This window comes from Pituophis catenifer, unplaced genomic scaffold, assembly GCF_029215685.1.
Source record: "Pituophis catenifer annectens isolate HBS135680 unplaced genomic scaffold, rPitCat1.0.hap2 SCAF_8, whole genome shotgun sequence".
NCBI lineage: Eukaryota > Metazoa > Chordata > Lepidosauria > Squamata > Colubridae > Pituophis > Pituophis catenifer.
The window spans coordinates 70224724-70249051 of record NW_027256888.1 but is presented as its reverse complement, the minus strand read 5'-3'; the positions used below and the strand labels follow the sequence as shown (position 1 = coordinate 70249051).

At 39.1% G+C, this 24328-nt stretch overlaps 1 protein-coding gene across 1 annotated transcript; it reads left to right on the top strand.

The window, feature by feature from the left end:
• Positions 1 to 6214: 6214 nt before the first annotated feature.
• Positions 6215 to 12086, top strand: LOC139320428 (dentin matrix acidic phosphoprotein 1-like). The gene is made up of 5 exons (XM_070948751.1): positions 6215 to 6271; positions 6481 to 6528; positions 9051 to 9401; positions 10317 to 11197; positions 11276 to 12086. The coding sequence occupies exons 1-5, from the start codon at positions 6215 to 6217 to the stop codon at positions 12084 to 12086; spliced, it is 2148 nt and encodes a 715-aa protein (XP_070804852.1).
• The last annotated feature ends 12242 nt before the right edge of the window (positions 12087 to 24328 follow it).

Sequence of the window (24328 nt, the reverse complement as noted above, 5' to 3'; positions counted from 1 at the left end):
CCAAAGAGAAGAATGAGCAGTACATTTACAGCAATGAGAACTGTTGGGATGGCACAGGGGAAAAAATACAAAGCCTATTTGTAGAAGCCAAGTCAATAGTCCTTAAACCAGTTATTTTTTCTAAAGATCAGTCAGACTTCAGAATAAGTGCAGTTAAGGCAAACTAGAGAGCCATTAAGAGAAGAAAAAAAACATGTCAGGTTTTGATAGACATGAGCCAACAATGCTCAGAGCTTTTGTTTCTAAGTAGAGCCATTTTGCTTGCAATGAATATGTAGCTTCACCTGTGGAATTTTGATTGTCAGTAAATAGAAAATAAAATCAAAGCTCAGGTTCAGTTCTTCATATTACATATCTGCTCCTAAAAGGGTGGGCTTGATTTACATAAGCATACTTATTACTTGATTGCAACATGAAGTGATGACTTGCGAACGTGAATGAGCCTTTACTGATATATCACCACATTGAGCAAACTTGATGTGGATCTGATTTATTTATTTGTTTAGTATTATGGCTCCAACATCACATGTTTAATTCTACATATTCCCCCTTTGTAAACTGTAAAATAAATTATTATTTTTCATTGACGTCTCAGGAATATTTTTTAGGAATAGTTCACCCAATTTTCATTCTTAGATTCAAAATAGAAAAGGGATGTTCCTAAGCTGCATGTATCTTTGGGCAGAGGCTATAATGTGTTCTCTGCATCCGGGATTTTTATCCTAAATAGAATTTGTCAAGGGAAGCACTGATACAAATATAACTTAATTTCCACAAAGTGTTTTGATTACATAAAGGTCCTGTTTTTTAGCAATAGCAATAGCAGTTAGACTTATATACTGCTTCATAGTGCTTTTACAGCCCTCTCTAAGTGGTTTACAGACTCAGCCTATTGCCCCCAACAATCTGGGTTCTCATTTTACCAACCTTGGAAGGATGGAAGGATGAGTCAACTTTCAGTCAGTCAGGATCAAACTCCTGACAGTGAGCATTGAGTTAGCATGCAATATTGCAGAATCTTTTATTTGTAAGCCTTCTTGAGTGCCTCTTTTTCTTAGGGCAAACTCTTATGAAGAAAAAAAGGAAACAAAAAGCTGAAAAATCCCCTTTGCCTGAGGGTCCCCCAAACTTTTGCTGGATAGTCCCTTTGTTTACAAGGAACATTTTCAGGTTACAATTAAATTCAGACACTGCTTCTTTGGAACAGGGGGAAGGGTGCAGTTTGCTTACTTTGCTTTTCAATACAGAATTACCTAATATATTTTGCACTAAGCTTAAATATTTCATCTCTGAATTACACAATATTCACAAATTGGGGAAAAAAATATAATATATATATAGAGATAAGTATCAACCTCAAATGAAAGTAATGTTAAAATGTATCCTATTAGATGGTTTTGTTTGGTAAAAAGTGCACGTCGGGCAATATTATGTACAAAAATACAAATATTCAAAATAACGCTACAAAAATCCAGATTTTAGCTTAATATAGGCATAGAATGAGCCACATTTTCAATGAAAAATATTGGAAGATATTCCAATATCTTGATAGGTTAAGATCAAACTATCAGATTTTAGTTAGAGAAATTCAGATTGGCAGATTTGATAATCTGTAATCAGTCTCAAAAACTCCCAGTTTGGAACTGGATTTTTCCAAACTGACATCCTTCAGCAAAGACATTTTATTTCATTCAAGAATCTTTCCAATTATTTGGTCGCGGCAATGCAGTCGGGGAAATGGTGGGGCTCTGATGTGCCCCGCCAAAACCCTGACTGGCTAACCGCCGCTGACAGGTCTGTGGACCTACCCTGTCCTGAAGGGACAGGGGAAAGAGAGGGACCCCTTGGGTGGCCGAGAGGAACGGGCAAGTTCCTCGGAGGCCGGAGGCAACCCTCTAAGTCAGCGGCGGGGGACATGCACAGATCTACATAGTGTGCAAAACTATGCTCCCCCCCCCAGTCTGTGGAATTTTTTTTTCACGGAACCGGTCCCTGGTGCCCAAAAGGGTATCTTGCTGATTTATTGGGTTTATTATTCCACAATTTGCTATTTCTTTTTAGAACTGCAGAGCTCATCTGAAATTGAAAACGTTTGGAGGGAAGGGAAAATGTTTCAAAAGCACCACAAGCCATAGAGACAACATATTTCTGAAACTCTGGCCTGGCTAAAATATAGTTCCAGATGCTATTGTATAAAGAAGTGTCTGGGAAATTCATTTTGAAGAAAAAAGAGATTCAAAAAGTCTGTGTCTGAGCACTACATTAAGATACGAAAAATATATTTTAAGAGCATTTGTTCTTTTTATATTCTGAACCTCATAATTATCAGAACAGGATAAACATACAACTGCGGAAATGAGTCTGCTCTCTTTGGCACGCAAACCCATGCAATAAACCTCTTTTATTTATCAGAGTAGACCTATAATGGGCACAATATGTAAACTGCAAGTTTGAAGAAATCTTTGTGATACTAAGCATAAATCACATGGGTGCCAATTCCATGATGAAATATGGTTTGAAATTGGCTCTAACCTGGCCTTCTAAACAAATGTTTCACCCAATTGTGACTTATTCAACAAGCCATAATTAAAACATGGAACAAAATCCCTCATATTTGCCCTTCAAAAACTGGAAATACTAAGATTTGAATCAAGACTATTTATTATGCCAAGCATAGTTCAATCATCAAACTGCAGTTCCACCTTGTAGCAGTATTCTCATAATAAACAATATTTTTAATATCCCCTTCTTAAATTAAATTTTAACATGCCCTTTTTAAATTAAACTGTGGGCAACTCACAACCCAAGGATGAAAGCAAAAATGACCAACAATGAAATACTGTATATACCAACAATGAAAACAGTAAGACAAAAAAACCCAAAAAAGATCTGGCAGCACAGCTAAACTTCACCCTATTAGAACCAACAGTTAATAAAATTGGATAAGATTTTAAAAAAGAAACACACCAAGAAGAAGCGTAATGGAGAAGGACTTTCAAATTGCAAGCTGGCCAAAGAGAAACCACTTCCAGTTTTGGAGGTAATATCTGTTCTGAAGACTATTAGTGATTTTTTTTTTAAAAAAAAGTGTTTTTGAAAGCTTGCCTCCATATTGTGTCAAAAAAACTGGCTTTTCAAATGAGCTTGGGAGAAGCCCTTCCTGGAAGCTATTCCTAACATTCTTTGTGGGTGTTACAAGGAAGTGGCTGAGCTATGCGTGGGGAATCGAGGAAGCTGCTTGTTCCTTTCACAGTTCACCTTCTACTTGGTTAAGTGCTTCTCTGCCTCAGTTGCTCATGTCTCACTAACAGGATGTGGCCAAGTTTTATTTCAGTCCATTTAGGTGCAATTGGTGGTGTGAGGCTTCTTAATGTTTCTTCATAACCATGGGCAAAACTTCTAGTAAGGGTCTTTTTGTATTCACATCGGTTCATTCTTTTCCGTCCTATTTCCACATTAAACCCTTCTTAATTTTTTTAAAAAAACTTTAAACATAGCTAAAAATACACGTCAGCAGTAGGAGACATTCAACATTTGATGGACAACTCAATCAGCCATAAAAGTGGGATTGCATCCATTTAAAATTCCTGAAGCTTCTTACTACAGTACTTGACTGTGCACTTATCAACCTAAGAATGAGTGTTTTGGGAATGTAGGAGATCAACGAAAATAAAGATCACTTTAACTTATAATAGTGACCTTTCCCCATCTATGACTTCAAGATGTCTCCATGTTCCCACCAACCAGACTGAGAGTTCTGGGGCCTGTAGTCTGATAAATTTCAAGGTATTCCTGTAATTAAAAAAAAAATAGAGTTCATTAGTGAGTGGGTTTCTTCAGTTGTAGATTTATTTCCAAATACAGGTAATCCTCAATTTACAATAGTTCATTTAGTGACCATTCAAATTTACAATGGCACTGAAAAAACAGACTAGTGACCATTTTTCACATTTATGACCATTGTCACATGATGAATCTATCGCTTGGCGATAGATTCATATTTATGACAGTTGTAGTGGTCCAGGATTATGTGATCAACTTTTGTGACCTTCTAATAAGCAAAGCCAATAAGGAAGCCAGATTCACTGAACAACCATGTTATTAACTTGAGAACTACAGTGATTCACTCAATAACTACGACAGGAATAGTCGTAAAATGGGGCAAAATTCACTTAACAACTTTCTTGCTTAGCAACAGAGATTTTGGGTTCAATTGTGGTTGTAAGTTGAGAACTACCTGTATTATTCAAAGCCATTCAATATGTTAAAAGGGTAAGCTACTTTTTGGAGTAAGCCTTACAGCCAGATTTCCAAAATAGCTTGAGTCTTCAGCAACAAAAACAGCTGCAATGGAAATATTGATAAAATTATACCTGAAGATTCCTCTTCTCCGTATCTGCCTACAGCAAACATACAGCTTTATTGCATTAATGCCACAAAGGAAAAAATCGGTAATTGCCTTTTAATTTAAAAGCTATTCCAAGCATCCTCCTACCTAGTGGCTGTCAAGCCAGAAGACATGATTAGCCCTCAAATAATGATATTGAGAGCAGCTCTTGAGACAAACCAATTGTTTGTACAACACTTATTTTAGCAGGAAACATCCTTGTTTCAGGTATGAGAGCATCCTGGCTCTATGCAAGGATGACATTGCAATTGTTTATACTCATAAACCTGCCTTCATGTGAAACACCATAATTTTAGAAATCCAAATGAACCCTTAGTGAGATGGTTCATTAAAAAAAAAAGTCAGTCTAGTCATTTTGAGAACCACAGTTTATTTTTAGGAAAACTATCCTTCTGGGGGCAGAAGGGAAGCGTAGGCAGGCTAGATGGATGGTGACAAGTGATGACATCACCCTCTTACCCAAGGCAGCTGATTGGTCCTCTCTTTACTGCCGCAGAGTTTAAATTCATGCACTCTCATAGAGGATACTAATTCCTGGGATTTGAAAATAGGATTCAATTTTTTTATGCTGTAAGGAAGTTATTTTTTCTTAAGACAAGGACTTCTGGATTGGAATAAGTAAAGGTAAAAAAATAATTCTCTATTTTGTTCTGAAATTGTTAAGAATAAAAAAAACTAATGCAGAAAGCACCTGCGGATACGTAGTGATAGTGAAAGAAATTAGAGAATACGTAGATTATTATTACCTGTAGAGGCTATAAATCTTAAAAATCAGCTTTAATTATTTCATCTTTCAAATGTGTACATGTAAAAGTGTAGAATGAGAACCTTATAGGAAGGGTCTCTTAAAAAGTAAGATTTTAAAAATTATTTTGATAATCAATAATTAAAATAGCTATTATGTATTTTTACATGTTAAATGTATTTAACATGTTAAATGTTAATGAGTATAAATAAAGCAAATACATTTTGGATATAAATTAATTTCACCTTTGTGAATAAGATTTACTTAGATTTAATTAATAACTGTGGAACTATTTCTCTACGAGAAATAGGTGATTTTCAAAAGCAGGAAAATTTACTCCTATATATCAATTAATGGGACAAGGGAAAAACTTGTTGATTCATTAATTTTGGTTGGGCAAAATTCAAACTAATAAAACATTCTAAGTTTTTGTGGTTATATATGTAGTGTGGAGGGAAAGGGCAGGTCTAATTTATAGCACCAGGAAGCATATAAAAAACCATCAAATTTTGCTCTCAATACACTATGAAAAGACCATGTACATATAAACTTATATACATACAGACATTTATGATGGTCTCTCCTGTTGCCATGGTCATGGCAGTACAATCAGTAGTCTGATAGTTATACATATTTTCTAGGTCTATGTGAGCAAATTGAAATCTGCTCACAGATTTATTTTCAACATCTGTGTCATAGTCATTTGTACCTTCTGCCTATTTCTATCAGTTGTTTTTTTTAAATAAAAAAGACAACTTTCCCAATTCACAAATAATGATCTGGAAGGAAAAGTCCTTGTCTTCCTATAGTAAATATGATATATCTGATTAGATGTTATTTCTGAAAATTGTGTCCTGGAAAGCTAAATCTGGCAGCCTATGGATCAAATCTATCTTGTCATTTATTTATGCCATCCTATCAATAGCCTTTCGCTCTGAATGAGCTAAGATGTATCTCAACACAATAAAACGGAAGCAACAATCAGAGATCTTTGCCAGTGCTATAAACAATTGCTGATTTGGGCACCCATCTTTTATTGTTACAGACATCGTAAAATAAAAATGAAGATAACTGGTCTCTTGGTCATCTCATTATGGAGTCTCTGCTGGGCTCGTCCTGTAAGTAATCTTTAATGTTTTAAGGTGACTCAAAATGTTCTTCCAAAAGCTTGAAATGACATTTGCCCCTCTAAGCCAAGAGTTCCTTTTTAAGAGGTTTATTTATTTATTGATAACATTTGTACAGCCATCCCTTTTAAAACCAGATTCTGAGTAGCTCATAATAGATGCACAGTAAAAATATTTATTTCCCCTTCTAATATTTTCAGGTATCCAGATACTCAGGTGCACACCATAGCAACTCCAAAGAACACTGGGTAAGTAAATCAACTTCAATATTGGTTTTCAAACTGAGATTATTTTAGACATTGTCCTTATAACGTCTGTGCAAAATCAGAGTGTAAACACGCATGGAACCTTTGTGGGACTGTTGAAAGGACTGCATTTAAATAGGAGATAGATGTCGTTGTATCCCTCCCCCTATGTTTTAACATAGATGGTCTCTTTGACAGCAACCTCCCATGTTAGAATTGAACAGCCCTCCCTCAGCAGAGTGAGGGATACAGCATAACCTATGTCCTGTCTACAACATAGTCCTTTCAATGGCCTCCACAACTCTCAGAAAGTTAACAACTGACCTCTAGGGTGACTGCAAAGAATATAAATCCTTCCATTCCTCCTCCAATCTGTTCTTCCCCAGCTACGGACCCCAAAGAACGCAGCGCACACAAAGTCCGTTCAAACCTTAGTTTACTAAATAAACCAGTTTTTTTACAACAACGGCTGTTAATTAACTGCATTAACAGCCGCCAAGAATTCAAAGAATAATACTGAAAGCTTACTGTGGTTGGCAGAATGCTCAGAAGCAATTTGCAGGAAGCTGATAAGATAAGCAAGACAAGACATGAAGATATGTGAACAAAGTTGTTCCCTGCAAATTGCTTCAGTCGGCGTTCCTCCTTAAATAGGCTAAGGGAGTGGCCAATTAGCCCCAAGCCTTACTCTCGAGGAGACCTCCTCCTGAGGAGACACTCCTGCCTTTTGGCAGCTCTGCACGCCCGTGCATCGAGAAGAGGCTCCTCCTCTTCGTCCTCTTCACTTAAGGGAGCTTCTGGAGGTTCTGAAGGCCCTGGCTGAATCCCCGCCTCTGGCACCACATCTTCTCCAGCCTCCTCATTGTCTGACTCGAGTGCCAGCTGCACATAACCACATACGGGCAACAACACAGTCAGTTAGAACTGAAGAAACTGCTTGGATGAGAGGTGAAATATTTTCAGAGAAAAAAACCTCCCCAAGAAAGACCAGTTGCCTTTTGGAAAAACCATCTTTGGGACAGCCATGACCTGATGATTGAAAATCTCCATAGACAATTCTTTATATCCCTCATTCTTTCTTGTCTACTTTCAGCTACTTTTCTTATGCTCACTCATACATTTTTCTCTCTTCTTCACCTGTTCTCTTGGGCTTTCTTGCTCACTCTGTCTCATTGTATTGCTCTTTCTCTGTCTCTTGCTTTGTTACTTATCTGCTCCATTGCTTGTTCCCTCATTCATGCAGTCTGTTATCTGCTTTGCTATTTGCTTCATTGCTCACTCCACTGCTCACATCTCACTCATCCTTTCTGTTACACAACAATTCATCCTCTCCTCTCATTCAGCCTTATCTTGCTTTCTCTCATTGTTTTTTAAAGCTGCAGTGGAGGCTTCTGACAGTTGCTAGGGAGTGGACTTTCCTACCTCTGCCAGTGCTGCTCTAATGTCCAAGCTGCTGATCAAACAGAGTTCATCTAAGCCATGTAAATTTTGCTTTCTGAGGTGACATCTGCCTCAATCTTTCTAGCCTTCAAATCTGGCTCTGCTAGTTGGCCTGGAGTTTCAATGGGGGGCACAGTTTGCTGGAGGTGATGGATTGACTGAGAGAAAATAGTCCATAGTGTTTGTACACTTAGTTTTAACATTTAATTGTTGTTAATCTTAATCTTAATGTTTTTAATGTTTGTATATCTATATTTTATGCTATTGTAAGCATCCCAGGGTCACTTGAGATAGTGAGATGGGTGGCATATTAATTAATTAATAATAAATTCATAACTCTTATAATGTGTGACTAATAGGGGTGAAATCCAGTAGGTTCTGACAGGTTCTGGAGAACCGGTAGCAGAAATTTTGAGTAGTTCGGAGAACCAGTAGTGGAAATTTTGACTAGTTTGGAGAACTGGCAAATACCACCTCTGGCTGGCACCAGAGTAGGGTGGGAATGGAGATTTTGCAATATCCTTCCCCCAGAAGTGGGGAGGGAATGGAGATTTTGCAGTATCCTTCTCCTGCCATGCCCACCAAGCCACACCACACCCACCAAGCCATGCCCACAGAACCAGTATTAAAAAAAATTGGATTTCACCACTGCTGACTAGTACTTCTTATAAGCTCAGCCAAGTGGACATGGAGGGAAATTATTAAAGAGACATTACATCCTGTCTCCCAGCTCACAGATTACAAAGTGTAGTAATGAGGCTAATGTGGAGAATCTGGATTTCTTCTTCAGAGGGGATACATTGCAAATCCAGTGTGTCAAGATTCTTAATCAGTCCTGCAGATACTATGGATACATTCCCTCCCATTGTAAACAATGAGATAAGATCCTTTACATAGAAAATATGGCAAAAATATTTCATTTCTGTCTTGCCAATAGAAATATCATCAGATGGTATATTCCTTGAAACATCTGATATTAACTTGCTCTTGGGATGACAATAAGATGATCATGTTTCTATATTATAATATGAATACATAGAAGATATATCTAGCAACGCATCCTCTTATTTCCATTTCTTGGATAGTCTATTTCAGTTGAAGAAGGCTTGAACAAGAGAACTGACTCTACAGATCTTAGTGATGAAGATGCAGAAAACAGACTAAGCTCAAGCACAGAAGACAGAAGAAGAGATCTTGGCGGCAACAGCTGTGAAAGTTGTGAAAGCAACAGCTTTCCCAGGGAGGTTTCCAGCAGAAGCCTTGAGAGCTTTTCAGAAGATGATCATGAATGGAGCACTCAGGACAATGAAGAGGGAGTTTATTTTGGACATCAGATGGTCTATAGGAAAAGGGCAGGCAACAAGGATTCCCACTATCATCGAAAGGAAATAAATAAGGAGAGTTCTGATGATGAATCTGCTGGCAGAACATCATTGGTAGGTCTTCAAAGCTTTCTTGTATAAGCGCCGAAGTGCAATGGATGGGTTATTTTGACATTAGGGGGAAAAAAAAAAACTAGGAAGCTAGGAATAGTCAACATTTAGTAATACAAAATGCAATTAATTTAAGGCATGGGGAAGGAGACCAAAGACCTATGGAAGACTATAAGAAGGTCTGATGAAAGATTGCAGGGATTCTTTGCATTTTTAACTGCATAAAACCCATTTTAAAGGCCAGAGTTCAGTTTGCATGTGTTTCTTACCTTTAAATGATAGAAAATTAAAATGCCTATTTTTTGACATTATGATTTGTGAAAGATTTAGAGTAGCAACATGGATTTCAAGGACACCATGGATTACAGAAGTGGAAGCAGCTGCCAGTTATTCAGAAACAAAAATGCCAGTTTAAATATAAATTATTAAATATACATTGTTATTATTATGATTATAAATCATAAATTAAATCTTATGACCATTGCTTTACGAAGGCCCTTCAGTCAGGGGCGCTATTCAGCAGGTTCTGACAGGTTCTGGAGAACCAGTAGCAGAAATTTTGAGTAGTTCCGAGAACCGGCAAATGCCACCTCTGGCTGGCCCCAGAGTGAGGAGGGAATGGGGATTTTGCAATATCCTTCCCCCAGGAGTGGGGAGGGAATGGGGTTTTTGTAGTATCCTTCCCTTGCCACGCCCACCAAGCCACGCCCACAGAACCGGTAGTAAAAAAATATTGAATTCCACCACTGCCTTCAGTAATGTAGGAAATAATGTTATATACTTTAAAAAATGTAGCTATGAGATGCACTTTTATGAATGAAGCTGGATAGAAGCCAGAGCTACAACTATTCTATGAAGCCTATAAAGACTTACAATGAGCTTATGTTGCCCCCCCCCCCCATTTGTCTTCTGGCACAGGAGGACCAAAGTGAAGGTCACCTTTTTGGGCCTAACAAAATATCCAAAGAACAGTTTGATGTTGAGAATGATGGCATGGTTTATACCCCAGAACAAGTCCTTTATACTTTTGTGGAGAGAGGAGGAAGTGATCTAACAGCTGAAGAAGATGTCAGTGGTGATGACTCTTTAGATGGAAATAACGATGAAGACCCTGGGTACACCAAATCTCCAAGTGAAGTAGATGCTCTGCAACCTCCAGCAACTCATGGAGAACAGGATGGTGGTCATACCAGAGCTCGACATTTTGATGATAGTAGCAGCAGTAGCAGTAGCAGCAGTGAAAGCAGAAACCTTGAGAAAGAGGACAACCACATTATTGATTATGGCAGAAGGCATGGAAGGGATAGTTACAGTAGCAGCCAAGAGGATGGATATGATTTTCAAAGTGAAGAAATGCAAGGAGACGAGCCAAGGACTTTTGAGAGCCATGGCAGTGATTCCCACATGCTTCCTGAGGCTATTCATTCAAAAGAAAGCAGCCAAGAAACCCATAGCAGTAGCAAAACAGTAGAACATTTTGAAAGGAAACCATATCATTATGTTGATGGTGATTCAGATGAAGATAACAGCCCTGAATATGAACAGAACAAATCCTTGAAAGAAGATGATGATAATTCTCAGGCAGACAGCCAATTTGTAGAAGATATTAGTCAATCAACAGAAAATGTTCCCAGTCAATCCAGAGAAGATGAAACCAGTCATTCTGGGAAGTCTATAGAGAGCTCATCCAGGGAACAATCTAGAGAGAACCTTAACAGTCATTCTACAGAAGATATGCATAGCCAATCCCGAGAAGATGATAAGCACAGCCGGTCCAGGGAGCATGATAAGCACAGCCGGTCCAGGGAAGATGATAAGCACAGCCGGTCCAGGGAAGATGATAAGCACAGCCGGTCCAGGGAGCATGATAAGCACAGCTGGTCTAGGGAAGATGGTAAGAATAGCCAGTCCACAGAAGATGATAAGCACAGTTGGTCCCAAGAAGATGCAACCAGAGGGCACAGTCAGAGCCAGTCTAAAGAGAACACGAGCAGCCATTCCAGAGAAGACAAACATAGCCAATCACGAGAAGATGATGTTCATAGTCAGTCCATAGAACTTTCTAGCCAATCAGGAGAGAATGAAGACACAGCATCTGAAGAAGATGTAAAGAGTGACTCCATTGAAGATACCAGAAGCTCCCAAGAAAAAGTTGTGCAAAAGTCTAAAGAGACAGAAGAGGAATCAAACGAACGCAATCCTAGCAAATCTCAGGAGAGTCACTCTGTTGAAAAATCAGGAAACATGCCACCAAGAGCCGCTGAATCCAGAGAATTCAAGTGGCATCACAGCAGATCAAGTGAGAAGAGCTCTTCTATGGAAGAGAGCGAAGAGTCAGCTGAAGACACAAAAGAATCCGTTGAGGACGACAGCAGATTGTCTCAAAGTGCATCATCTGAGAGTAGCAAAGTATCTGAAGAAAGTGCCAGCAGTGATGACAGTAATTCAAATGAAGGGCAAGATCAGCAAAGCAGATCATCAGAAACCAGTGAATCCAAAGAGGAAGTCAGCAATTCTATTGAAAGACCCAGTCAATCCAGAGAGGATACTATGAGCCAGTCTGACAGCATGGAAGATAGCAGTTGGTCAAGAAGCAAGGAGCTTGAAAGCCGAAAACTAATGCTTGACTTTTACCATAACAAACCCTTTAGTGATTATGATGATAACGATTGCCAGGATGGGTATTAATTTAATGCACAAAAAACAAAGAAAGCCAACTTTGTATAGTAGTCGGAGGTCAGGATTCTTTCTTTTAATTTATTTAATTGTTTTAGAAATGTGAAAGTTGACAGGTAGAAATGATAATTCTAGAAGAACCAGAGGCTCCAATGAAGCACAAATGCACCTGAGAAATGTCAAAGAAGATGAAATCAGTTTCTGCAAGATTTGACACGCATTGATTGCTGTAGAATTAAGTTCAAAGAAAAATATCAATTAAAGCTATTTCTCAGAATAAACAATTGAGGAATTTTGCAGAAACTGAGAGTTTGGATAACAGTGGCAGCTGCCAGTAGATTTCCTTTACAAATTCTTTCAGCTGTCATTTAAGATTTTTTTAGAGGCCGATATTCATTTCTTTCACATAGGCCTACTTAAAAAAAAATCAGTTTACACACATGCACATATGTGTTCACAACAATCCAAAAACATGTGGTTGACTGCTGTTTTAAATTGTGTCTATGATCAATTTAATAGGAAGTTTTCCCTTTAAGTACACAGGGTCCCCCCCCATTATTATTATTTTTTGATGCATGGATGCCCCTGCCCCCAAATTTGCACTCCTGAAATCTGGTGGCACAATACAGATCTTCTCATACCAACCAACAACAAATCTTTGGGACAAAGTCCCAATTCTTTGTCATGATGTCAACAGATTATCAGCACACTTCCTATAGGTTTGGAAGAAGAAGAGGAATAACATGTTAATGACATAGGTACAACATTTGTGTATTAAGATTAGACTCAATGGCTTGTGACTAAGTGGCACTTAAAGAAATTTAGTTACTACAGGGACTGCACAAAAGGAGACAAAGAGAATATGTGTTCCAATGCACGTCAGCTGGTCTGCAGCCTTAGAAATATCATTAATAATATGGGATGTATGAATATTTTGTAATAAATGTATAGCTGTATTGGAAAATATTATATTTTAATCCCTCCTTTTTATACAAGTGGACTTAAATTAAAAAATAAAGCAATCCTCTTCTTAGCAATAAAAGTTTTTTAAAAACCAATAATTGATTGCCTGCTTTAATATTTATGCTAGGAGACACTTTAATATATTGTATTAAGATTTGAATATCGGTGTGTCACAATAGTAGCAGAATACATATGTATTTGAGAAATAGAAACGCTTCCTCCTCATAGACTAGTTTTTAAGCAAAAACATTTTGAAAAAAGTTAAGGAGATTTTTTTTTTTTGGAGTGTAAGAGCAATTAATCAATGGAATAGCTTGCCTTCTAGGGTTCTAGTACTCCATCACTGTAAGTTTTCAAAAATAGACTGGACAATTATTTGACTGGGATTGTATAAAACTGCTGGCTCCTGCCTTGAAGACCTCCTTCCAGCTCTATGATTCTATGAGAATTCAAGAGAAACAGGTTTTCAAAAATTATGCACTTATTATTATTATTTATTTTTATTTTATTTATTTATTTTATATTGGATTTCTATACCGCCCTTCTCCCTGAGGACTCAGGGCGGTGTACAGCCAGATTAAAAAACATGCAGAACAAATATTAAAAACAATTAAAAGATATATAAATTTGGCCCAATTAAAACTCATTACCAATTAAAAACGTTTAAAACATTTAAAAAACAGTTAAAAATTTCATCTTAAGCCATAATTATTATTATTAGCAATTATTATCTCTTAGATAACATTTTGGAATTTATTGGAACAAGCAACTTAGAATGTCCCAAAGGTATTTTTCAAAAGGCAGTTGGACTTTCTTGTTTTTTCCCCTTGAAAATGTTTTGCCTCTCATCCAAGAAGCTTCTTCAGTTCTGAAGTGAAGAGGCTTCTTGGATGAGATGAGAAGCGAAATGTCTTCCAAGAAAACAAAAGGTCCAGTTGCCTTTTGGAAAACACCTTTGGGACAACCATGAGCTGGATGATTGACAACCTCCATAGACATCAAGCAACCTAGAAGTTTTATGATAGCACAGTTTTTTCTTTTTCAACCTGGCACCTTTCTGATATGTTGGGAGAGCAGTGTTCAGAATTCCCAGCAAATAATTAGTTGTGCTAGCTGGGAATTTTAGAACAGTATTGGAGAATACCAGGTTGGGGAAAAACTGCTATATCACAATATATGGATATTTGCTGAAATAAAAAGGGTTAGCCATTCCTCCCCACTCACTGAAAACAGTCTGGTATATTTCTGTACTCATATAAATTAAAGGCCACCATTTCCTTCTTCCACACCATGCAACATGAAAATATCCCTTGGCCAAAATAGATTCCTGCAGTGGTGGGCAGGGCCGGATTTAGATGAAAAGAGGCCCTAGGCTATTCCACTTATGAGGCCCTTTCACCTATAGTGAAAGTGTAATTTTAATTTTGCTAACAATTTGAATGTAGGCCCCTCTTGATCTTGAGGCCCTAGGCTGAAGCCTAGTTAGCCTATAGGAAAATCCGGCCCTGGTGGTGGGATTCAGCCAGTTCACACCACTTCGGGAGAACCGGTTGTTAACTTTCTGAGCAGTTTGGCAAATTGGTTGTTGGAAGAAATTATTAGGGCAGAGAACCAGTTGTTAAATTATTTGAATCCCACCACTGGATTCCTGTCTAGGAAACCTGAAGCATTTGCAGGCACAGGCCCAATAATGTTTCTTTATTTGAGCGTGTTATATTAGCAAAGCAAATGTATTTAGTTAATACGAGTTTAAGTTTTAATATGTTGTATGAACCCAATCATTGTTTAGTTTTTCAAAATATTTGTCATATGAGTACAATTCCTATCACAGTGCTTGAGTCCCCTCAAGTATTCCTTTACAGATCTGACCCTGAGTGATGGATGCTTCCTCAGAGCAAGCAAAGTCAGTGTTGTGAGAGGACAGCAACACTGTCACAAGCTTATAATTTAACTTTAACCGGAAAAGTTGTAAAAATTGCAACTTTGCAAACAGCCAGAAAGTGGCACTGCTGTGTAAATCAAGCATTGTAACTATCCAGCTGTTTTTGGCTGGACTCAAATATTTGCTGGGCAAACTTTCCATAGAAGTTTAGAATGTAGAATAACAGAGTTGGAAGAGACTTTGGAGGTCTTCTAGTGCAACTCTCTGCTCAAGCAGGAGACCTTTACCATTCCTGACAAACGTCTATCCAATCTCTTCTTGAAAACTTCCATCCCTCAGGAAATTTCTCCTTTGTTCTAGGTTGGATCTCTCCTTAATTAAGTTTCCATCCAGCCATACAACAAGTTGTATCTCTACATGAAATGATAAAAAATGGGAATTGTAGAATTGAGCCCAATTGGAAATGTGCCTGCAGCAATGCATAATGATTTGCATAAAGATTGGTTTCTTCGTATGAAACACATATTGTTTTCTCAAGACCACTTTTACTGCCAGCACCACTGATTGAGACAGATCTATGTGTTCTGCCCCAGCTCCGGATTTCTGAGGATATTGACATACACCAACGGTCCTTATCAAATTTATTAAGTAGCAAGAATAAACCAAAGTAAGGCAAAGGTTAGCATCCAGCCCAGAAAACAAAATACGATAAGACTTTTCCAAAAATGCTCTGTTGATAATTACAAGTTGTTTCCAGCAACAAACTTACTAAAGGTGTGTGACTTAAATAGGCTAAGGGAGTGGCCAATTATCCTTAAGCCTTACTCTCGAGGAGACCTCCTCCTCCTGAGTAGCCACTCCTGCCTTTTGGCAGCCCTGCGTGCTCGAGCATTGAGAAGAGGCTCCTCCACTTCGCTCTCTCCACTTGAAGGAGCCTCTGGAGGTTTTGAAGGCCCTGGCTGAGTCTCTGCCTCTGGCACCACATCCTCTTCAGCCTCCTTGCTGTCTGACACGAGTGCCAGCTGTGCAGGCTGCTAGTGCGACACCACACCAGCCTCCTCGTCATCGGGATCAGCCACAATCTGCGCAGGCCACTGGCGGGCCACAACCTATGATAGTTCCAGTACAAACTTTTATAATATTTCCAGTTCTACATTCCGTTTCCAAGTAGTCTGTTTTCTACTTGCAAGGAATTCATGTATCTCACAAAGCTTGGAAACACCTCTGATGTTAACATCTCAATTTTCCATGTATGTAAATATACTAATATATGTATACATTCAATTTAAATATTCATCTCATTTCTTGCCATTCTTGCATATTATCCAGTCTTCATCCTTTGCCTGCCAATTCACTGCAAAGTAGTTTTTTTAAAAAAAGATTGAATGAGTTGGACATCAACTATGCTGATGATATCCAGCTTTATCTCTCTACCCTGGCTGCCTGAGTGATGCCATGGATGTCCTGTCCCAGTGTGCGTGGAAGCTGTGAGGGCTTGGGTGGCTCAACTCAAGCAAAACTAAGAGGAAGGTTCCATTGTTGCTCTTGGATGGCAGAGCCAGAGGGTAATCTGGGTGCCCTCCTGAACTCACAACTCCTGATCAGAAGCCTTTGTACATCTTCGGGTTGTGTGCCAGCTGCATCCATGCTTGGACTGGAGGGTCCTTTGCTCACTCCAAATGAATCTACCCTTGAAGAGAGTTCAGAAACTTGTATCTGGTACAGAATGTGGCAGCACAGGCAGTTATTCGGCACATGTAACACTACTTCTCCATGAGCTCCATTGGAAGCTGGTGTACTTCTGAATGCAATTCAAGGTGCAAGTTGTCACCTTTAAAGATTTTCATGCCTTTGGACATGGATACTGTATCAGGGGAAGATGGAACAGACACCTCCTGTAGCACCCTGCCAGCCAAAACAGAGTGTTCAACTGTAAGTGATTTCATAAACCAGGGGTGTCAAACTCAAGGCCTGAGGGCCTGATCCAGCCCGCAGGATGCTTAAATCTGGCTCACAGGGCCAGCCTGGAAATATCAAAGGACTGGCCCGCTGTGCCTCTGCCAGCTATAACGGGCTGTGCGTGGCCTCCCGTGCCTCATTTTCGCTTTCAATGGCCTTCTGCAGCATCTGCTGGTCAAAAATGGGCCACGTGGAGGCCTCCTGAGGGCCCTGCAGGGCCTGTTTTTGGCCAGCAGAGCGCTACTGGAGGCCTGGGTGGTTGAAAACAGGCCATGCAGGGCCCCTGCATGGCCTGTTTTTGGCTGGCAAAATTCTGTAGGAGGCGAAAATGGCGAAAATGAGGCATGTGGGGGGGGGGCACACACGGCCCATTTGAGTTGGCAGAGGCACTGCGAGCAGATCCTCTGATATTTCCAAGCTGGCCCTATGGGCCGGATTTAAGCATCCTGCAAGCTAGATCCAGCTGGCGGGCCTTAAATTTGACACCCCTGGTTTATGAAATCACTTACAGTTGAACTCAACTTGAAGAAGGTGGTCTATAAGGAGAAGATAGTTACATTTTGATATAACAGGAAAAGATGGGAAGAATGTCTAGCTTCTAAAGCCTGATCTTTTAAAAAAATAAAATAAATGTGTTAGGTTGGGTTACCATTATTTCCTGGAACAAATCACCCTGAAAAGTTGTTTTTGATTGAGAGACTTTAAGAAGAACCAGGATTGTAGACTAGGCTGGCAAGCTGAACAAACTTTTTGATAATGATAATGGCAAAGCACATCAAAGCACAGCAGCACTGTGCTTATGCTATTAGCTGTGTTAGAGTAGGATTCTGGGTGGTTGAACGCTAACAAATAGTGCACATCAAGGCAGGAAAAAAAATAATCATTTGTATACACATTTAGCTAAAATTAAATATATTTTATATGTTTCATTGTCAGTCATGTATTTAATAATTTAACTGTCTTTCTCTTATAACGAATATGTGGTACCATCTTTTGAAGATCTTTATTTATTTTAATTTATTTTATTATTCATATTTCTATGCCGCCCACTCTCCGAGGACTCTGGGCGGCTTATACCAAAGACAGTATACTAAATAGCATATTGCCCCCAACAATCTGGGTCCTCATTTTACCCATCTCGGAAGGATGGAAGGCTGAGTCAACCTTGAGCCAGTGAAATTTGATCCGCTGATCTGCTGAACTAGCAGTCAGCTGAAGTAGCTGCAGTACTGCGCTCTAACCACTGCGCCATCTCGCCTCTTCTGCAGAGGATGGAACCAAGGCTTTGTGGACTTGCATGACTCTAGAACTAGCAACCCAGTGGCTAGCTGCCAATTCAGACTTTACTCACACAAAACAAAGATTAGACTGCAAGCATTCCGATAAAACAGGCAGAGTTTCAACAATACAAAAATTAATCCAAATGCAGTCCGATAAAGCAGGCAAAGTCCAGTAACGCAGAGATCATGGATTATTTCCACTTTTTCCTTGTCACAAACTGAACCGGCCACCACACCCTCTTTTATACCCTGTGGGGTGTGGTCCAGTGACTCAGCTAATCTCTGGCACACCTTCCCCTCTGCTGCGCACGCTTCTCCCTGCGCCTCTGCCGAGGGTCCAGCCAGCACTTATCTTCTTCGTCGCTGTCCACCTGTGGCTGCGGGGACGTGCTTGGCTCTGAGCCTATCTTTTGGCCTTCGGTGTCCTCTGGAGGCATTGCCAGAGACGAGGGTCCTGGAGAGGGAGGCCTTGCCAACTCCTCTCTCTCACTCTCAGAGTCTGCATCTGTCGATAGCCCAGGCTCAGGCAACAGAGCCACAACAAGAACCTCAAGCTGTATATTCCATCTGGAAGGAAAGAAAATCCTGGCAATGCCTAGAGGTCAGACAAAATTTAATCTCCTGAGATGACTGAGCCAAAGGATCTCTGTGATAAGATACATCTTGGAGTTTGTGTCATGGTTTAATTATTTTAGTTACTTGTTTGTTTTCTGGTGCCTTCAAGTCAGGGCTGACTCCTGACAACTGCCTAGGTCCCTGTGGTGGTCAGATTAATGTAGCAGAATTCTTCTACCTTCTTTGGCAAGCACAGAAGATTAAATACTTGGGATGCTGTGGGTTATAATATTAATGACTTCAGGGATTCTTCCTGAATGATTGAGGTTAAGATGGCATGTCTGGCTGTTGTGGTAATTTGTTCCGATCAATAAAACTGAAATAAGCGTCTCATTGAATTTTCTGAAAGGAAACCTAACACTTGTTTCATAGGCACTTATTAGCAATTTGCTAAAATAAGGACACTTCCATTTACTCAGGCTTTTCCAGAGTTCCTTGGTGAACTTGAGTGTGCTTTGACTCTTTTTAGAGTTGGCTCAAAACCACATAAATATGGAAATGACTGATGTGCACAATCAATCAGGAGATTTTCCTGCAATCCAATTCAGTTCACTGATCCTTAACCTAGGAATTTCTTTGTGATTTATGCAAAATGTCATCGAAGATTTGTCATTGCAGTAGCAATTCCATAATATATGACATTGAAAGGAACCCAAAGCAAAATAAAACCCCCAAAGACAAACCAATGGATACCGTGCACTTTGGAGATTTTTTTTTCAAATGTCAGAAGTGCAAGCTTCTGTCATTTGGTATAAAAAGTAAAATTGGAAATGGGGAGGAACGAGACAATTTGGTGCCTTTCAGAAGGTTTGGAATTCAGCTCCCATAATTCCTTACTAACTACCCATAGTGTAGGCTGAAATAAAAATCCTCAATTTCTGGAGGGTAATAAATTGTCTAACTTTGTTGTCAACTGTAGCCATATAATGCTTAAAATGTCTGTGCTATTTGATACAATATATTACCAACTTCCTAGATTTGTAGTTTAGCTACACTGGTAGGGAATACAAAAACACCTTAATGGGGTTAAAGTATTTGTACATTTATCCTACAAGTAGCTATTCTGACTAGACGTTGCTCTTCAGCATCTCCAGAAACAAGACAACTTTCTATATTCTGGTATCAGATTCTTCAAAGAATGCTAAGAGCCAGAACCTGTAAGTTTCTGTATTCAAGACAAGTGGGTCTAGGACAACAGCTGGGATCATCAGAGCCTTTTAAAAGCATTTTTTCTACAACCTTTTTGGCCAAAAAATACTTTTAAAAGGCTCTGATGATCCCAGCTGAGTTGCCTGCTCATCAGAGGCTTTCTTTTCTTTTAAAAGCAAAAATAAAAAATGCTTTTAAAAGAAAACAAAAGCCTCTGGCGATCAGGCAACTCAGCTGGGATCGTCAGAGTCTTTTAAAAGCATTTTTTTTTTACAACTGAAGAGGTTGTAGAAAAAATGCTTTTAAAAGTAAAAAAAAAAAAGTTGGCCACGCCCACCCAGTCACATTAGCCCCCCACCAAGCCACGCCCACAGAACCGATAGTAACAAATTTTACATTTCACCACTGAGCTGGATCCTTATGGAAAATTTCATGTTCTTCCTCAGTTTAGGTGAACTGCGGCCACTGGGAGAACAAATGGTCCTTTTTAAAATTTGGGACATTGTATAATGTTGGGGAATTGCGTAGCAGCTGTCCGGATGAAATCAAAGCCACTAATATAAATTAGTAGTCTTTTATATATGCATAAATATATTTAACATTAAAACTTGCAGCAGTTTTTTTGTCATCATCCGGAAGAAAAGAACACAAGATAGTCGGGGACACAGGAACATTGTGAGGTAAATTTAAACAGCATACAGAACACACAAAAGAAAAAGGCGGGAAAAAAGGGAACCGCCCCCTTTATACCTACAGCAACCAATCATAGCGTCGATTGCCTCATGCATGAGTCAGCACTCTCTATTTAATCGCCTACAACTGTGTTTTTCTGGCCTATTGTACACTTTACTGTTCCAGCTACTAAATTCAATATCTTAGCAGACAGAAAAAAAGCAAGACATGAGCAATTTCTCCAGGATTTCTGTTCCTGGTGATTGTTCCTCATGATTAACAATAATCATATCACATATTTATTTATGATTTATGGTTACGATTGTGGCACAACATTTCAGAAATATATTCCTGTATTTTTAGTCAAACTTTGACATGTCAAAAAGGAAAAGCTACTTTTAATTATCACACTTCTGCAGCCTTTATATTCTCCTCTAATTCAGTTTCTATTCCATCCCCCCACCCTCAAAATATTATCTCTTGGATTATTTTGATGAAAAAAATAACAGTATCATACTGATATTCATTCTCTCTTAAGGACTCTCGTTGTTCTAAATATGTTTCTTGCTTTTCACCGCAGTCCTGCGGTCATTTTGGTTTTTTTGTTTTTGTTTCTGTTTTAAATACATGCTTTTGGCCCTTCCCATATATTTTTTTTTTACCAGGATTATATTTTTTAGGACACCAAAATGCAATATTAAAACTGCAAGCTTAATTATGCAGACAAATGTATCCTTAATGCCTGTTCTCCCCCCCCCCCATATAATAGTATACCACCATCAAGAACAACAAAAAAAAAGGAAAAGGATTTCAAAGCGTTCTGTACAAAAGACCACTCTTTCATTTGGGCTTTCATTGAGAACTATATTTTGAGAACACCACAGGAATGTAGCCTTATTTTTAAAAGGGACTTTTTTTTTCAGCCTCAGGCTCTCTCTTTGCTGCTACACCTTGTGAGAAGATGTGCGAATCATGGCAACCAGGCACATTATATGATTTCAAATGCTGTTTTCGGGATGTGCACAGGGGCTGCCACAAGGAAGAGGAGGTCATCCTATTCTCCAAAGCCTCTGAAGACAGGACAAGAAGTAATGGATGGAAGCTAATCAAGGAGAGATCCAACCTAGAACTAACATTTATTTATTATCATTCTTGATAGAACAATTAATCAATGGAACGACTTACCTCCAGAAGTTGGAGGTGCTTCAAGATTGGAAATTTTTAAGAAGAGATTGGACAACCATTTGTATGGAATGGTATAGGGCTGTGATGGCGAACCTATGGCACCCTCTCTGTGGGCACGCGAGCCGTCACCCCAGTTCAGCTCTGCCGCGCATGCGCCTTCCGCCAGCCACCTAGTCATCTAGTCTCTGCCGTGCATGCATGGGGGTGGGGCAAGTGCGGGGGTGCATGCGCGAGGCCGCATGTGCATTGCATTTTGGGGTTTTGGCCACGTGCACTTTGGGCACTTGGTCCAGAAAAGGTGTAGGGTTTCGTGTCTGAGCAGGGAGTTGGACTAGAAAACCTCAAAAGTCCCTTCCAACTTTGTTATTATTCTTATTCTTAAATCATCTTCAGTTATCAAAAGTTTTCTGTAGCCGAGAAAGAGAGAGAGAGAGAGATACCAGATACCCCAGGATTCTTCCATGAACTACACTGAGGCAGACCTCCTTTTGGGTCTTCTGTGAATTTTAAAAACAAATTTATTTGCTTATCGCCTTTAGAAACTGCCCTTCTCCCTCAGAGAGGGAGCGTAGGTTGTAGATGGCCATAGATGCTTCACAAAGTCAGGAACATAAAGTAATATAAAACTCCATCTGTTATTCAGTCTCTATGTATAGACATGGATTGGCCTTGGTTTGAGTGATTTCTTTTGGGAGTACTTTGTTTAATTTTTGTGGTCCATGCTTGGGTGACTTGTTTAAATCCATGTATACTCTTGTAATTTGCACACAGAACTTTCTCTTGCTTAGTCTTTGAATCAGATCCTTTCCCCATATTGATGTCTTCTTTTAACTCACAATGTAGAAATGGCCTTTTCATGTCCAGATGTTTCATTTGCGTCATTTGCTGTTGTTAGGCTCAGCAGCATTCTGATTGTTGTGTATTTAACTATTGGAATGCATGTCTCATTATCATCTGTATTTTTGTGAGTAACATGCTACAGCTATTCAAGACTGCTTTTGTCATCTTCTGCATTATACTTGATTGTGAATGTTCACTTTCAACCTTTCAATTATATGTTTGAAGGTAGTAGAATAAATGTCCAGATTTGTGTGTTTGTCTATTGCTTTTGCTTTTCTCTACTCTGCATCAGTTCACCTATGAAACTTGGTTTTTTTGGACAGTCAAATTGATGGTTTACTTTTGTTGGCTCTAACTTTAACATCTGCAGTTGATTGTATTTGCATTTCATTTGTCTCTCTGCTGAATTCAACCAGTAGCTCAGAAATGTTGTTTTAGTTATTCTATTAATATAGACACCCATCTCACATACTTGACTCTGGGCAGCTCAAAGAATTCAACAACAACAACAAAATTACAAATAACCAAAGTAAAAACAAATGAAATGGTATAGGGTCACTTGAAGACCTCCAAGGTCCCTCCCAATTCTGTTCTTATTCAAAACCACTTTATAGAAATTACGGTATAATCAGTGAAACAGAAAAAATGATACAGCCACACAAGAATAAAAGTACTTGTAAGCAATAGTTTTGAACTTAAAGGCATGATTTCCTTTTTCCCTTACAGGCAAGTTTGTGCTGAGGGTTAACAACTCACCTCTTCAATGCCACAATTAACTTCCTTTTCCAGAGTTGCCTTTAGAGCTCTCAGCACCCTTTATTATACTGTAGGTAATGTAGATGTAAAGGCCAGAACTTATTAAAGACACACTACATTACAGAACCTACTAAGCTCACTGCTCCCCAGAGAAAGCCCCAAATCCAGCATATGCATCCACAATGTCAAATGTAGGAAGTTTGTCACTCTTATCCACTTCGGTGTCTCCTTCTGAGATCTCTTGTGCCTGGATCTTCTAGTTTCTGGATCCAACTCAGTGTTGGTGATTATCTTGAAAGCCTTACAAAGTCGGCACCCAGGTACTTGTAGGATTGTCTTCCCTAACTAGATTCCACCCACTTTGTGTGTTTTCTTTGACACCAGGCATGATGAGGCTTCACACCCAATGTAAGTAGAGGAAGTGTCTTCTCATAGCTGACCACTCTTTGGAACACTTCATCTGCTGCCTTTGAGAAGGTATTCCTTCTACACTGATGGAACATGACCACCTTAACATAGTTAAGTTAGGGAACATTGTTATAATTCTTTTTTAATTGCTTCCTATTGTTTGATTATAAATCACCCTGAGCCTCAGGAAATGGAGAGTCTATGAAAATGTGTATAAATAAACTTACAAATCACTGTAAAGTATAAGCAATCTGGGGGCCTAATCTTCAGTGGATCCAGTTTTGATAGTTTATACAGGTAGTCCTTGACTTATGAACACAATTGAGCCCAACATTTGTGTTGCTAAGAGAGACATTTGTTAAGTGAATTTTGTCCCATTTTATGACCTTTCTTGCCAACCTTGTTAAGTGAATCACTGCAGTTGTTAAATTAGTAAAACGGTTGTTAAATGAATCTGGCTTTCCCTTTGGCTTTGCTTCTCAGAGGGTTGTAAAAAGTGATCACATGATCTGAGGTCACTGCAACCCTCATAAATATGAGTCAGT

Excerpts from the sequence above, each read along its gene's own strand:
- LOC139320428 (XM_070948751.1), top strand. The coding sequence starts at position 6,215 with ATGAAGATAACTGGTCTCTTGGTCATCTCATTATGGAGTCTCTGCTGG. Across the intron at positions 6,529-9,050 it reads GCAACTCCAAAGAACACTGG|TCTATTTCAGTTGAAGAAGG; the intron begins GTAAGTAAATCA and ends TTTCTTGGATAG. Across the intron at positions 11,198-11,275 it reads GAGCATGATAAGCACAGCCG|CTGGTCTAGGGAAGATGGTA; the intron begins GTCCAGGGAAGA and ends TGATAAGCACAG.